The 16,169-nt window shown below is 36.8% G+C and overlaps 1 protein-coding gene across 1 annotated transcript in view; it reads right to left on the bottom strand.

Annotated features, from left to right (window-relative positions):
* Positions 1–16,169, bottom strand: part of si:dkeyp-61b2.1 — a 32,975-nt gene that overhangs the window by 15,207 nt on the left and 1,599 nt on the right. The window contains 3 exon segments of the mRNA NM_001440944.1: positions 3,783–3,972; positions 7,143–7,238; positions 13,971–14,013. Coding sequence (NP_001427873.1) covers positions 3,783–3,972; positions 7,143–7,238; positions 13,971–14,013 — 329 coding nt within the window.

The following is a 16,169-nucleotide window of genomic DNA, read 5'->3' on the forward strand; positions in this document are numbered from 1 at the left end:
ATGGGGTCAGCAAATTAATCTTGTTTTTTCTTTTGACGTAAAAATATTTTGCTTACCCCATTGGCAGATTATTTTGCTTGTTTTAAGGAAAAACTCACTTAATTTTGGCATATTATTTCTAAAAAACAAGACTATATGTTTTTCTTGTCTAGAAAATGCTTCTTGATTTAGGAATTTTAAGATATTTGGACTAGAAACAAGACAACAAATCTAAGTAAGAAAAGCATTTTTTGCAGTGTGGGTTTTGCTTAAGCAAAACAGTTCATTTTATGAATCCCCAACAACCAGGATTACAGATTTAAAAAGTCTTTAAAGATCTTTGAAGGATAAGATCATCTTAAGTCACTCTTTGATAGGCCAAAGGTGCTAGGTTAATTAATTATCATTTGATCTTTTATTGTGCAAAATGTGGAATTTCTTGCTAAATGTTGAAGGGAAAGTTCATACAAAAATTAAAATGCAATCACAATTTGCTCATCCGTGTAGTAAATGATGTTTTTTTTCACTTCTGAAGATGTTCTTATAGCAGAATCTGTAGTCCTTGGTGATTCAAAAATGCAAATCAACGCTTAAAGCCACTTTCAGTATCCAAAAGCATATTCAGGCAAAACAAACTAATATCTATAGTTCCTGACTTCACACTGGGTTTACGCTGTTTTCATCTACTTATATATTATTTGTTTTTATTTTATTTATACTTTTGTTTTCTTTATTTATATATCTTTTATTCCTGTTTATGTAAAGCACTTTGAATTGCCACTGTGTATGAAATGTGCTATATAAATAAACTTGCCTTGCCTTTTATGAAGCAAAACTAGCAGAAACAGCAGAAATAGCAGAAACTGTAGATACGCAATGACACAAAAGCCCCAATCAGGTGGCGAATCTCGGCAGCCCCGCCTCCGTTTTCAGATGTCTCCGTTTTCCCCCATCCACACTGAGACTGAGCAGCAGCGTTTTAGAATGAAAACAGCCTCTCCAGCGTTTCCAAAACGCTCCATTTTCGGAGTAACCGTAGCAAAACTTATGCGTTTTCAAACTAAAACTCATCAGTGTAAATGGGCTTCAGGCAAAACAAAACTAATACCTGTGGTTTCCTGACTATACACTGGGTTGTTTTGTTTTAAAGCAAAGCAGTTCATTTGATGAATCACCAACAACCATGATTGCAGATTAAAAAAAGTTCTATGAAGGAAAGGATCATCTTAAGTCACTCTTTGATAGTCAAAAATTGGTAGGTTAACTAATTAAGACAAGATTTTTTTTATTGTGCAAAATGTTAAAGGGCTAGTTCATACAAAAATAAACATTAAATCACAATTTACTCATCCTCAGGCCATCCAAGTAGTAGGTAATGTTTTTTTCTTCCACATAAGTTTTTATAGCAGAATCTGCCCTAGTAGCAAAGAATTCTGGCCCAGATTTGGCATGAAGCTGGCACAGCAGGCATTCATCCGGCACTGGCATACAGCATGTGGGCCAAACATGGCCTGGGTTTGGCAGAGGTGGCACCGTCTTTAAGGCGGCACACAAGATTTGGGCCAGATGAAAAACGTAGTATTTGGCCCGGATTTAAAAATGTGATAAGTGGGCCATTTGAGTTTGGCCAGTCTTGACCCACATTTAAAATACACTAAAATCATTTTTGAGTAAAGAAAAAAAATTCTACCAATCAGGTCACTTTGAGAAAAAGCGTGCCCATAGTGTGCCTAAAGCGCATCACTCCATGGGTTTATCAATTTCATTGCAATCGCGACACACCAACCTATCTGGCCCAGTTCAGGCCCAGTTATGAGTTATTAACTTGGCTGAGACTTGGCCCAGATATGGTCCGTGTTTGGCCCTTGTCTGGAAGCCAGATTTGGTCCAGTCATGTACCGTAATTCACTGCGGCATGTGGGCCAAGCAAAACCTGATTGTGTGGGCCAGAGCTGGGCAGAGAAATTTTGCTATGTGGATGTAGTCCTTGGTGATTTATAAAATGCAAGTCAACGGTTACAGTCACTTTTAACATCCAAAAGCATATTCAGGCAAAACAAAACTAATACCTGTAGTTCTTGACTATACACTGGGGTTTTCTGAAGCAAAGCAGTCCATTTTATGAATCCCCAACAACCAGGATTACAGATTAAAAAAAGTTCTATGAAGGAAAGGATCATCTTAAGTCACTCTTTGATATTTTAAAGGTGTTAAGTAAATTAACTACATATTTTTTATTTGCAAAATGCTAAAGGGATGGTTCATACAAAAATTAAATCACATTTATGAAATGTGCTATATAAATAAACTTGCCTCGCCTTTTCTGAAGCAAAACCGTCCATTTTATGAATCACCAACAACCATGGTTACAGATAAAAAAAAGTCTTCAAAGTACTATGAAGGAAAAGATCATCCTAGGTCACTCTTTGATAGTGTAAAGTTGGTAGGATAGTTAACAAAGGATTTTTTTATTTAGCAAAATGTTAAAGGGACAGTTCATACAAAAACATTTAATTTAATCACAATTTGCTCATCCTCAAATCAACCGAGAAGTAGGTGATTTATTTATTTTTTATTTCTGAAGAAGATTTTTATAGCAAAAACTGTAATCCTTGTTGATTCATAAAATGCAAGTCAAAGCTCACAGCCACTTTCAGTATCCAGACGTATATTCAGGCAAAACAAAACCAATACCTGCGGTTCATGACTAGACATTCGTTGTATGAATCACCAACAACCATGATTACAGATAAAAAAAGTCTTGAAAGTTCACTTTTTAAGTCTTATGTCACTTTTTTTTGATAGTGGTAGATTAACTAACAACAGATTTCTTTAATTATTGTGCGAAATGTTAAAGGGATAGTTCATACAAAATTGAATATTGACACACTATTTACTCAGCCGCAGGTGGTTCCAAATCTGAACACAACATAAGTTATTTTAAAAATGTTGGAAAGCTGTAACGATTGACTAAGTAGGAAAAACAAATAACATGGAAGTCAATAGTTACAGGTTTCCAGCATATTAAAATATCTTCTTTTGCATTCATTAGAAGAAAGAAACTCAAAAGGTTTGACGAGTAAATGATTATTTTTTGAGTGAACAATCCCTACGCTTTTATATGAATTCAGTTCAAGTCTGATAAACTTCATATGTACCAATACCCTGCTGAAAAATCCAGCTTAAACCAGCCTAGGCTGGTTGGCTGGTTTTAGAGATTGAAAATGACCAGCCAGAAAATGACCAGCCAAATCCAGCTAAAACCAGCTTGACCAGCCTGGTTTAAACTGGACATAGCTGGTTTTGGCTGGACTCCCAGCTTGGCTAGGCTGGTCAAGCTGGTTTTAGCTGGTCATCTTCCAGCCTGACCAGCTAAGACCAGGCTGGAAATGGCTGGAAACCAGCCTGGAAGTGGCCAAAACCCCTCTAAAACCAGCCTGGTCGACCAGCTAAAACCAGTCAACCAGCCTAGGCTGGTTTAAGCTGGATTTTTCAGCAGGGTAATCATTATAAAAATGCAATTTGAATGAACATGAACACACCCCGGTTTTCCCCACAGTCCAAACACATGCGCTATAGGTGAACTGGGTAAACAAAATTGGGCGTAGTTTATGAGTGTGTGAATGTGAGAGTGTATGGGTGTTTCCCAGTACAGGCCAGGGTTGTTGCTGGAAGAGCATTCACTGTGTGACACATATGACGGAATACTGTGCGGTTCATTCCGCTGTGGCAACCCTTTATAAATAAGGGACTACGCTGAAGGTATATGAATGAATGAATGAATGAACATGAACAATACTCACTCTGTATGAGGCGTGCAGCTGGAGGTCAGAGAGGGTTTGCTGGAGAATGTGCCCGTCGCACAGGGAATGCATGCATTGTGGCAGTATGTATTATATTTGTTTCCTTCTGAACAGTAAAAACCAGGTTTGCAAAAGCAAACTCTGTTCCTTTCCTGAGAGCATGCAGTAACTTCCATCTGATTTTTCTGACCTGTTTCCATTTATAGGCAAAGACAAAGTGCGGTCAGCAAAAAACAATTCACCAAAAACATACAAACATCTTAGGTACTGCTACTCATCACAACAGTAAGATCTCTTCCTCATTAACATACGATGTTAGTCTTGTTTTTGAATCTGCCAATATGCTCAAGCATCCATTTGTAGCTCCACCCTCTTATGAAAAGAGCACAATCTCATTTTCATTTAAAGCGACAGTCACCAAAATGGCCCAATTAGGATCAAAGTGGGTCAGTTTCAAAGACTTATAAAACATTATTTGTGTGACATTTGAGCTGAAACTTCACATACACACTCTTGGGACATCAGAGATGTATTTTACATCTTATATGATGGGGCATAATAGGTTACTTAGAGGTTAGTTAGAATAGCCCAAATTAGACAAGTGATCAAATACACAGATTAGACAGACTCCAAATGTGTAGTCATTCATTCCTGTGTATTTGATTTCTTGTGAAATTCTTAAGACGTCTATTAGATCTTCACTGAAAAACTAATTTGGCCTTCTTTTAGCCAAGCAGTATATGTTTAGCCATCTATTAGACTTCTTTTAAACAAACAAACAAACAAAAAAAAAAGGCTGGGATAATAGTATACTGACAAGTGCATACCAAAGACTGTAAAAGATATGGACGTAGTATTCATGATGTCACCCATAGGTTTCTGAAGAGCGCAAATAAAGGTACAAGTAGGCGTGGCCAACCGTCGCCATTTTGTTTGCACATCAACGTGCCTATTGCGGTTTACCACAAAGGAGGCGGAGCATGAGTGGAGCTGCAGCTGCCTGCTAGCATTTTGCTTAGACAGACTTTTCTTTGGGAGAAAAGCTTCACACTTCATTACCTTCTGATGTGCTTGGTTCTATACTATATCAATAAAGTGTTTAATCTAGTTTAAAAACACTTGTAATACATTTAGCCACTAAGTATTATTCTTATGACGTTTTTGTAAAGGAGGAAAATGCAAATTACTTCTAAATACTTCAAATATAGTCTGTGTAGTGTGGCTATTTATGAAATCCAGGCATAACACTGTATTAAAACGCGTCAGATGACTGTTTTATAGCCTACAGCTAATCAATCATGTCAATGTCAGATTCTGGAGTGCGTTAGGCTGCATTTACACTGCAGATCTTGATGGTCAATTCCGATTTTGTGACTGTATCCGATTTTTTTCCTGACCTGCTTACATCATCTTTTAAAAGTGACTCGTATCCGATCGTCTGCATTTACACAGCACACAGCAAAGGCACAATGACCAGAAAAAAACAATAGCGAGCGCTGACTAACAGCTGATTAAAGAGCGCTCTTTTCTCTATTCCTGTATGTAATCTGTTCTGTGAGCTTTTAACAAGCTGTTTTACTCTAGTTTATGACAGAAAGGTTCTCATTTGTTTATCTTCTTTTGATATAAAGGCTTTTATAAACCTGTAGGCATCTTCATGTAATTTCCTCGGCGTGATTTATGCACGTGATGTAGCTATGCACTAGTTTTATATTAGTTTATATTGGTTACATGGTGGACAATGCGCTCTCTCGCTCTCGTTAACATGCTTAAATACCTGTGCTATATGACAATATGAAAGCTGTTTAAGTACTCGTGTATGAGATTTAAGGTTAGGGACTCTGCTGAAGTCTGTTCTGAAATACAAGTGTCAGACTTGACGTCATTCCCTGCGGTTTTTAATGACGCGCGGCTTGCATTGGCAGGTGAAAATCTGATCTACCTGCTTACACTGCAGACACGACGGCACAGATCTGACTCATATTGGATAAATTTCCACAAATGATTAAGACCTTAATCTGATTGGAGGAAATCGGAATTCATGTGATTTGTTCCTGCTTACATATACATGGATAATATCTGATCTGTGCCACATGGGAGAACAAAATCGAAATTGAGTCACTTGAACAGTGCAGTGTAAATGTGGCCTTACAGGTCTAAAGAAAAATATAAATGATAAACTATCTTAAAACAAATGCATTTATAGAGATGGTTTGCAAGTATATAATTTCACTCACTTGGCAAATGGAGGCCACGTGAATGGTTTGTGAGCACAATAAAGTGCACACAGCATGACATATCATCTGATAATTGTAGGAAATAATCCCAAAAGGCAACTTACTGTGTAAAGCCACATGAAACAAAACATAAATATGATGTATATGCCGAGTTCAGCAGCTAATCAGCCGGAATCAGTTGAGGTGAAGTGACAGCGACCAGCGAGACCTAGCTGTCACTTAAGTGGCTGCGCCCTTAATTATGCAGACTTAATATACCTTAATATAAACAAAACGGATGAGTTATAAAAGAATTCATCCCCTCACAGCTGTCATCAAGGGTAATATTAGCTATATGCACCAAAACCGTCTTTTGTAGCAGGCTGTAAACATGTTTTTTTTTTCTGCTGTAAAGTTGGCCATTTTATCAGTGGGGTCAATAGAAATGTGCTCTATTATGGAGCCAGGACTAGTGGAATTTTGATGAATTGAAGTTTCATCTACCATATTAGCATCATGAAGGAAATCGGGAGGTTGCCGATTGGTACATATATCCATTTCAGAAGTTATACCGCTTTAAATAAAAAATCTACCTCAACATGGTCAAACTATGATTACTAATACTAAAGAAACACATTCAAAACTGTGGTTTTCACATGCTCAAATGTGTGTTGACATGATCACACTTCATCTGTATCATTTAAAGACTTTTGGCACCAATGACCTTCCATACATTTGCAGTGTCAAAAAGTTTGCAAACTTTAATAACTTTGGTTGCAACAAATGCAACAGGAACACTTACCTCAGAGAAAAAGTACATGAATTGTATACATATAGTTATTGTATATATTAAACAAAAAATAGGATGGGGCATGATTTGATCCAATAGCAGTTCAGTGAATGGTGAAATTCAACATATCCCAGACTAACATGATCCAAAAAAAAGTTATTGCAAATGCAAAGGTTATACAATAGATAAACCTTTTACTTTATAATAATGTGCACCGATGCACTGCACAGGAAAATACAAGAAACGTGTAAGCATTGAGAAAACATAGGAAACTACATTCGGTACTGTAACTGTTAGGTTAACAGTTATTGACTTCAAAGCTAAAATGCTGGGAAATGACGTGCAACTACTAACCATCACACATCAGAGTGCAGCGTTGGCATTTCAGTCCACCTGGTTTTTGGAGCAGGTATTTGCCACTTTCACATTTACGGCCTTGCCTGTTATTACCTAAATAAAAAAGCATAAAACAACCCAGAGATCAAAAATAGTCTCTGCAACTAGTGAAGCACATTATGCAGCACAAAACAGGAGTTTTGAATTGACTGGCGCCAGATTACCTAGTACATAGTCAGTCATATACAAATTACAGATACAGACATTCTGAAACTTGAGGGAAAAGCATTCAAAGAGTCAGTAAAAACTCCCTATAGTCAGATTGCACAAGTCAGGTGTTATTCTGGCAAACGGTGCAAGCTTTTGGTCAGCCTGATCTGATCTGCAGGAAAAGTCTGACTGTTGGTAACCAATCTATCTCACACTTTTAACATACATGTTGATCACAGCATTACAGTATGACTGTTGAAAACACCAATGTGCTCTGTGGTTTCTTAGTGGTTGCTAAGGTGTTCACAACAGTTCCCAGCTAACTTACAAGATTGAAACAGTGATGCATGTCCTAAAATACACCACTAATTGACACTGATGCAATGCTTAATTACAGGAAACTGACTGAGAAGGTTGAGCAAGTAACCACTGTTTTTACTATAAATGTCCATCAGGTCACGCTTGCGCTGAAAAATATGGTTCATTGGATTTACTCTTTTTTTTTTTTTTTTTTTAAGTAAGTGGTTGCAAATAATTTATATAGGCTGAATTTAAACAAATTAAGTTGGATTTTAGGCAAGGCAAAGCAAGGCAAGTTTATTTACAGTGCCCAGCATATACAGTTGAAACCAGAAGTTTACAAACACTCTAAAAAAGGAACATATCCATTTAAAAAAAAGTCTGGTGTTATATCATACTCAACATGTATTATTTTAGGTCCATTAGGATTAACTAAATGATTTACAATTGCAAAATCCCAGAATAATGAGAGAATTTTTTTGAGAATTTTTTATTAATTTCTAGACAGTCAAAAGTTTACACACATTTCCTTTGTATTTCTTTAGCTTGGTATTTTCTTTTAACTGTATAACTTTGGTCAAATGTTTTGGGTATCCTTCCACAAGCTTCTCACAATAGTTTAAAGGAATTTTGGCCCATTCCTCCTGACAGAATTGCTGTAACTGAGTCAGATTTGTCTTGCTCGCACAAGTTTTTTCAACTCTGCCCACAAATTTTCTATAGGATTGAGATCAGGGCTTTGTGATGGCCACTCCAAAACATTCACTCTGTTGTCCTTAAAGCACATTTTAACTAATTTGGCATTACGCTTAGGGTCATATTCTGTTTGGAAGACCCATTGTGGCCAAGTTTTAATTTCCTGGCTGATGTCTTGAGATGTTGCTTCAGTATTTCTACATAATGTTCTGTCTTCATGATGCCATCTATGCTGTGAAGTGGACCAGTTCCTCCTGCAGCAAAACAGCCCCACAACATGATGCTGCCGCCCCCATACTTCACAGCTGGGATGGTGTTCCTTGGCTTGTAAGCTTTCCCCTTTGTCCTCCACTGGTCATTATGGCCAAACAATTCAATCTTAACTCCATCAGACCACAGGACGTGTCTCCAAATATTAGCCTTTTCCCAGTGTAATTTAGCAAATTGTAATCTGGCTTTTTTGTTGATTCTGGCTTGTTGATTTTCCCATGTTGTCGCACAAGGAAGCAGTGTGTTTGAGCTTTTCCTTAAATACTATTTTACAGCTGTGCCTCCAATTACCTCAAATGTTGTCAATTAGCCAATCAGAAACTTCCAAACCCTTGACATCATCATCTGAGCTTTTCAGAGGCATAATAATCTTATTGTATGTAAACTTGACTTTCAAAAAAAGTTATAACAATTTCTCACAGCCTATCTCTCTCATTATTCTGCTATTAAGCAGAACAGAAATGAATTTGATGATCATAACTTACATTAAAGAGAAAAAGTTTAGTTGCATAAACATCTGACTTTTTTTAATGGTTGTGCCTTTTTATACAGTGTATGTAAACTTCTGCTTTCAACTGCACAAGTAAACCCCTCACAAATCTCTTTTTAAAATTCATATTTTGAATAGGAAGCTACACATATTATATTTGTGCATATACATTAGATTAGTCAGTACAGAAGCTAAATCTGAAGCTAATCTAACCAAATAACTTACTATAACAGTAGCTGAAGGTGGATTCCCCCTACTTTGTCTGAACTCGTGGAATTTCTAGTTTCCTCAATTTAATTTGTTTAAAGAGGTGGTCCATTACAATATCATATGTTAAACTTTAGTACATGTGTAATGTTGCTGCGTGAACATAAACAACCTCTCTAAATGTAATACGTTCAAAGTTCAATGCAAAGCGAGACATTGGCTTTTTCACAGAGTTAGCTAAGCAAAGCCTACAACGAACGAAGATTGGGGACTACAAAAAAAAATACATCTGTTTGGCGAGATCACAAATGCTTCAGGTTACACGAAATCACCATGTGCAGCGAAGGGGTGTGACCAGAGGCGCTGTAATGAAGCATAAAAAGCTAAAATGACGTCCAAAAGATGCCATTTCCGCAAGCTTCCATTCTTTCTGTATTTGGGCTTACAAAGGCCACAACACAGAGAGAAAAGTGTTTACAATTTAATTTTAATTATGTTACAGAGAATTATAAAATTATATAGCTAGCATTTGACAAAGGACAGCTTCCAGAATCTCTCCCAGTTCTGTGCTGGATTCGGCTAAAAACTCCTCAAAGAAGGAGAAGCTCTAACCATAATTGACAAAGCTGTGAATTGTGAGCCACAACCTATAAGTTTATTTATTTGTTGAAATTGATCTATTACATGCACAGTTTCTAGCATTAACAGTATGTTGTAGCAAGGACGTAAACAACAGGAAATGCTAACAATTTAGCTACAAATTTATATATACCCGTCAAACCGATGTAAACACCCACAATCTTCAGCAGTGGAGCGTCTCTCTATGCAGCCCTGTATTCTACATCTGAAATAACCAACTCACAAAAGATATGAAGATATGAGATATTACTTTCACATGCATATCACCTGAATATATGTGAAAGACACTTGTCAGGTTTTATTTTAGAGAGTAGGTGTGAGGTTCTGCTGTGTCCTCTGTGTCATTTTCTGTCTGAAAGTGTTTACACAGTGCAAAAGCACATGCTTGAAGGCGTGTGATGCTTTTCCTGGTGATATGGAGCTGATCCGTGGATCACAGCACATTATGTTACCTGACCAATAAGAGCCTCTTGAGAGCAGGCCTTTCAGAGAAACTAGGAAATATGACAGTTGTTTTCATGTTCGCTGAATATTTCGCTGTATATAATCAAAAATATATGAAAAAGGAAAAAATATCATGACTTTCTACAAGTGAAGCATTAGCACACATTGCATTGCATCTTATAAACACAACCAAGCCTCAAAAATACACTCTGGACCACCCCTTTAAAAAAATGTAAATGTGATAAATCATTTTTGTCAGTGTACTGTATAAGGATGTTAAACATGGACTGTAAATGTCAAAATCTTCTTTAGAAATTACATTATCTGTGTTGCAATAACTTCTGGTGAAACACCATTCACAGGAATAAAATTATTCAAAGTTGATTCTTTGGATTTACTACATTTTTTATGTTAAGTGGTTGTAAATAATTTATCTGGGCTAAATTTAAACAAACAAATTAAGTTGAACATTATTAAATTTAATTTGTTTGTTTAAATTCAACACAAATAAATTGTTTGCATCAGTTCCGCATGCAACACTTTTTTCAGTGTAGTAAGCTCAACCACTGAGTTTGCATATATGAATATTAGTTACTGTACAACACAAGTTTGGTTAAAATCTTTATTTGGAATGATGGTTCCATTGGAAAACCAGGAAACATTCCATTCCACACAGACAAATGTTCTTTTACGCAGTGAAAAGATTCCATTATGTATTTTCATGGAACTCTAAAGATGAAAAAAGATTCTTAAAAAAAAATGGTTTCTGTCATCACATCTCTACAGAAAACCATATGGAAACATTATATTTTTAAAGGGGTGGTCCAGGGTGTATTTTTAAGGCTTGGTTGTGTTTATAATATGCAAAGCAATGTGTGTTCATGCTTCACTTGTAGAAAATCACGTTATTTTTTTCATATATCTTACTTTGATTATATACAGCTACTCAGCTAACATGAAAACAAATGTCAGCTGTCATGCTGAGTCCCAATTCGTATACTATCCGTCCTAAATAGTGTTTGAAAATAGAATTAGTATATCCCAAATTGTAGTATGTTGAAAAGAGTATGCCAAAGTTTCCCAGATGGTTTACTATTTCCGATAAAGATTTTAAATGTAGAAGCGTCCATAATCTAATCGCTGATATTGCTCACAGTATATATAAAAAAATATGTATCCCTACATAAGTAACCCAAACAATATTTTATGTCTTAACACTGAAAATGAAAAAAAAAAAACACATTATACTCTGGTGAGGTTTGAACTCGGGTCAGCTGCATCAAAGCGAAATGTGCTAACCACTAGACCACGATGGCGCTGTTAAGCAATACACTGTTATCTGTTGCTATTAATGTCTACTCTTTGTTTACCCTACTCTTTTCTCCCCATTTTAGATTTCTGATCATGTTAGGTCAGATTTATTAATGTAGTGAATCATCTGATTTTCATTGAGCAGGTGTAATATTCATTAATATTAATTAATAATCACTAAGGTGCCGCTGTTTTGGTGGAATGGGGTGCAGCCCGCAGGTTAATGATGATCATCATTATCCTGCGAGCTGCATTTTGCTTACGGGGCTGCGAGAAAATAAATAAAAAGAGCGGAGCTGTTGCAAAATAATGATCAAAAAGAGTGAGGTTATGGTCAAATAAACAAATAAATTAAAAAAGTGCAACTGCTGAGAGTGCAAGCAGCTAGGGACACCGGCCCTCGCGGCCAAAAAACGGACCGGCCCACCGAGAATTCTCCCGGTTCTCCCGATTAGCCAATCCGGGCCTGCTAAGCAATGTAACAATCTGTTAATAAGGAAGTGGTATGACCCAAGGCTTGCATACTCTTCTGTTAAACACTCCAAAGTGTAAATGTTTACTTCACAAACAAAGTACATACTTTTATACAGTAAGCATGCGAATTGGCACGTATGGCTTTGATCCTCCAAAAGGCTCTGATTGGTCAGCTAACATTATTAACGCCACGAGAAAAAGCATCAAGCCGTTTCAGTTTGAGCCTGAATCAGACAGAAAATGACACAAAGGACACTGCTGAACCTCACGAGGCCTGCTCTCTAAAATAAAATCTGACAAGCGTCCTTCATATATATTCGGAATAAGCATGTATAAGTAATGTGAAACGTTCACATATCTTCGGGAGTTTGTTATTTGAGATGTAGAACTCAGGGAAAGCATCTGCATAGAGAGACACTGCAGCACTGCTGAAGACTGTGGGTGTTTACAGCGATTTGATGTTTAAATATGAATTTTTAGCTAAATTGTTAGCGGTGCCAACCAGCATTTCCCATTGTTTACATCCTTGTTCACGTCCTTGCTACCTTTAACGATAGAAACTTTGCATGTATAAAATACATTTTAACAAATAAATATACTTACAGGTTGTGGCTCACAATCCACTGGTTTGTCTATTACGGTTAGCTGCTGAGGAGTTTTTAGCCCAATCCAGCACTGAACTGGGAGAGATTCTGGGAGCTATCCTTTGTCAAATGCTAGCTGTATATTTTTATAATTCTCTTGAACATAATTAAATCAAATTGTAAGCATTTCTCTCCTTTGTGTCATGTCCTTTGGAAGCCCAAATACAGAAACAGAAGAAGCTCTGTGGAAACAGCAGTGTTTGGACGCCATTTTAGCTTTCTCTGCTATAACATTACAGCGCCTCTGGTCACCCTTTACTGCGCATGGTTAATGCACGTAACCTCAAGCATTTGTGATGTCACTAACCCAGATGTATTTTTTTTGTTGTAGGCTTTGCTAAGCTAACCCTGTAAAAGCCAATGTCTCCCTTTGCATTGAACTTCTAGTGTATTACATTCAGACCCTGCTGAAAAATCCAGCTTAAACCAAGGGGTTAAGGGGTTTTGGCCACTTCCAGGCTGGTTTCCAGCCATTTCCAGCCTGGTCTTAGCTGGTCAGGCTGGGAGATAACCAGCTAAAACCAGCTTGACCAGCCTAGCCAAGCTGGGAGTCCAGCCAAAACCAGCTATGTCCAGCTTAAACCAGGCTGGTCAAACTGGTTTTAGCTGCATTTGGCTGATCATTTTCCAGCCTGACCAGCTAAGACCAGGCTGTAAATGGCTGGAAACCAGCCTGGAAATGGCCAAAACCCCTCTAAAACCAGGCTGGTCATCCAGCTAAAACCAGCCAACCAGCCTAGGCTGGTTTAAGCTGGATTTTTCAGCAGGGGAGATGTTGTTTATGTTCACGCAGCTACATTACACATGTGCTAAAGTTTAAAATATGATATTGTAGTAGACCGCCTCTTTAATAATGAGTGCATAAAAGGCTATACAATCTAATTATAGACTCAAACTTGACAAAAGCCTCAGATCAAACTGTTTAAATGTCGCTGATGTCACTCAGCCTTTGAAGGAAGTGCGCTTGTGTTTCCCCACTATCTTTATCGTGGCTTATTTTGAGATAATATAAAGATATAAGTGTATTATGAGTCAGCAGTACATCAGACGTTGAGCTCATGATGCTTAATGTCTGATGGGTGGACGGCGGATTAAAATATGACCTATTTCATGTCAGGGTGATGAGGAACACATGTTAGGGAGGAAGTGGTTTAAACTTACCAGTCACTGTGTCATGACAGCTGATGTGTGAAAAAGAAGAAAGCTGTAAAAGAAAAAAGATCCGATTAAATTATATGCATCACCATCTTAACTATTATTTACTTAGAGATTGCTAGTAAGTTTCCTGTAAGCAAAGTAGGTAATATAAATATTATAGAGGTCAATGGTTACAGGTTCCCAACATTCTTTAATTTATCTTTTTTTTCATTTAACAGAACAGTTGAAAATGAGAAGTGGTGTGAAGTTACAAATTACAAATACTCAAATGACTGTAATTGAGTAGTTTTTCTCAGAATTTGTAATTTACTAAGTAGTTTTAAAAACTTTTACTTTCCCTTGAGTATACATTTTTACTGCTGTATTGGTACTTTTACTCCACTACTTTCCCTCATCCTGCAGTCACTACTTTACTCTCTTGTTTATGTGGATTAGAATGCGTTAATGATTCCTTTCCAAATCAATCCCACAGAAAGTAAATCGCATCATACTGAACTACCTCAAGACATGGGCAATTTATAATTGCAGCAAACTATTTGGAAGCATTAAAAATGTCCAAGAGGATGTTCAAAATCTTTACACGCATGTCACTGATGAGAAGATGATGGATGTATACTGTATGATGACTGAAATGACCTTAAACACCCAGCAGGCACAAGATGCCAACATGATGTCAGATTGACCTTATACCCCAACGTCATGGGGACGTTGCATTTTGTTTGGAAATAAAAATCAGGTTGACGGTCAACCTAAAATCAACCAAATATCAACGTCTAATGATGTTATAGCTTGACGTTGTGTGGACGTTACCACTATAACGTTTATCAGATGGATTTTGGTTGTCAGTATTTGACGTCAATATGACTCTGGTTTAGGATGTTGGCTTGACGTTGGATTCTGGTCATTTTCCAACACAACCTAAAATCAACCAAATATCAACGTCTAATGATGTCATAGCTTGACGTTTTGTGGACATTACCACTATGATGTTTATCAGATGGATTTTGGTTGTCAGTATTTGACGTCAATGTGACTCTGGTTTAAGATGCTGGATTGATGTTGGATTCTGGTCACTTTCCAACACAACCTAAAATCAACCAAATTTCAACGTCTAATGATGTTATAGCTCGATGTTGTGTGGAAGTTACCACTATGACATCTATCAGATGAATTTTGGTTGTCAGTATTTGACGTCAATATGACTCAATATGATAGTTTAGGATGTTGGCTTGACGTTGGATTCTGGTCACTTTCCAACACAACCTAAAATCAACCAAATATCAACGTAATTTGACATCATTACTGGACATCAAGATACCGTTGTTCTTAGACGCTGGCTAGACATTGAATTTTGGTCACCTACCATGACCTAAATCTAACCTAATTTTAACGTCTTATGACGTTGTGTGTCTGCTGGACAAATTATATTTAATTTATTTATATTAATAGTGATTAAATGCACTACAGAATGTTACGTTTACACACATTCACAAATTACATGTAAACGCATCAGCTTTTTACAGCATAATACTTACTACTCACTGCTCTTGCGTACTTTTGAAAGGGCTGCTTTTTACTCGTACTTTGAGTAATATTTACAACAGATACTCTTTCTCTACTTGCACTACATTTTTAGGCAAGTATGGTACTCTTACTCAAGTATGATTTTTTAGTACTCTTTCCACCACTGAGGACGACAAGTAAATGACAGAATTTTCATTTTTGGATGAACCATCCCTTTAAAGTTATGTTTTAAAGTAGATACTATTTTTTAAATATATAAAACATCAATTTTTAAAAGTATAAAGGGTTTCAAATCTTAAACTTTAACCTAAAATTTAAGTTTTTGTTTGATTTTTAATGTTGATCACTGCACCATAGTACACTACACTTACAACAGTGCCTAAATATGAGCATAAATGTAGCCTAGGTGATGTCAACTAACAAGAATAGATGATCACATCTGACAAAAATACTACAGGCTATGCATGTGCACTATGATATGATCAGTGTTAAAGGGATAGTACACCCAAAATAACCTCATCCTCCAACATCCTGCCTACATTCTTCAGAATATCTTCCTTTTTGTTCAACATAAGACAGAAATCAACTGTGTGTGGGTATTAAATGTTAATTTTGGGTGAACTGTGCGTTTCATTAGCTTGGTCTAATGTGAAGAAATCAGCCTAAGATGTTTTTCTT

This window comes from Danio rerio, chromosome 11 (assembly GCF_052040795.2).
Source record: "Danio rerio strain M-AB ecotype USA chromosome 11, GRCz13ab, whole genome shotgun sequence".
Classification (NCBI taxonomy): Eukaryota; Metazoa; Chordata; class Actinopteri; order Cypriniformes; family Danionidae; genus Danio; species Danio rerio.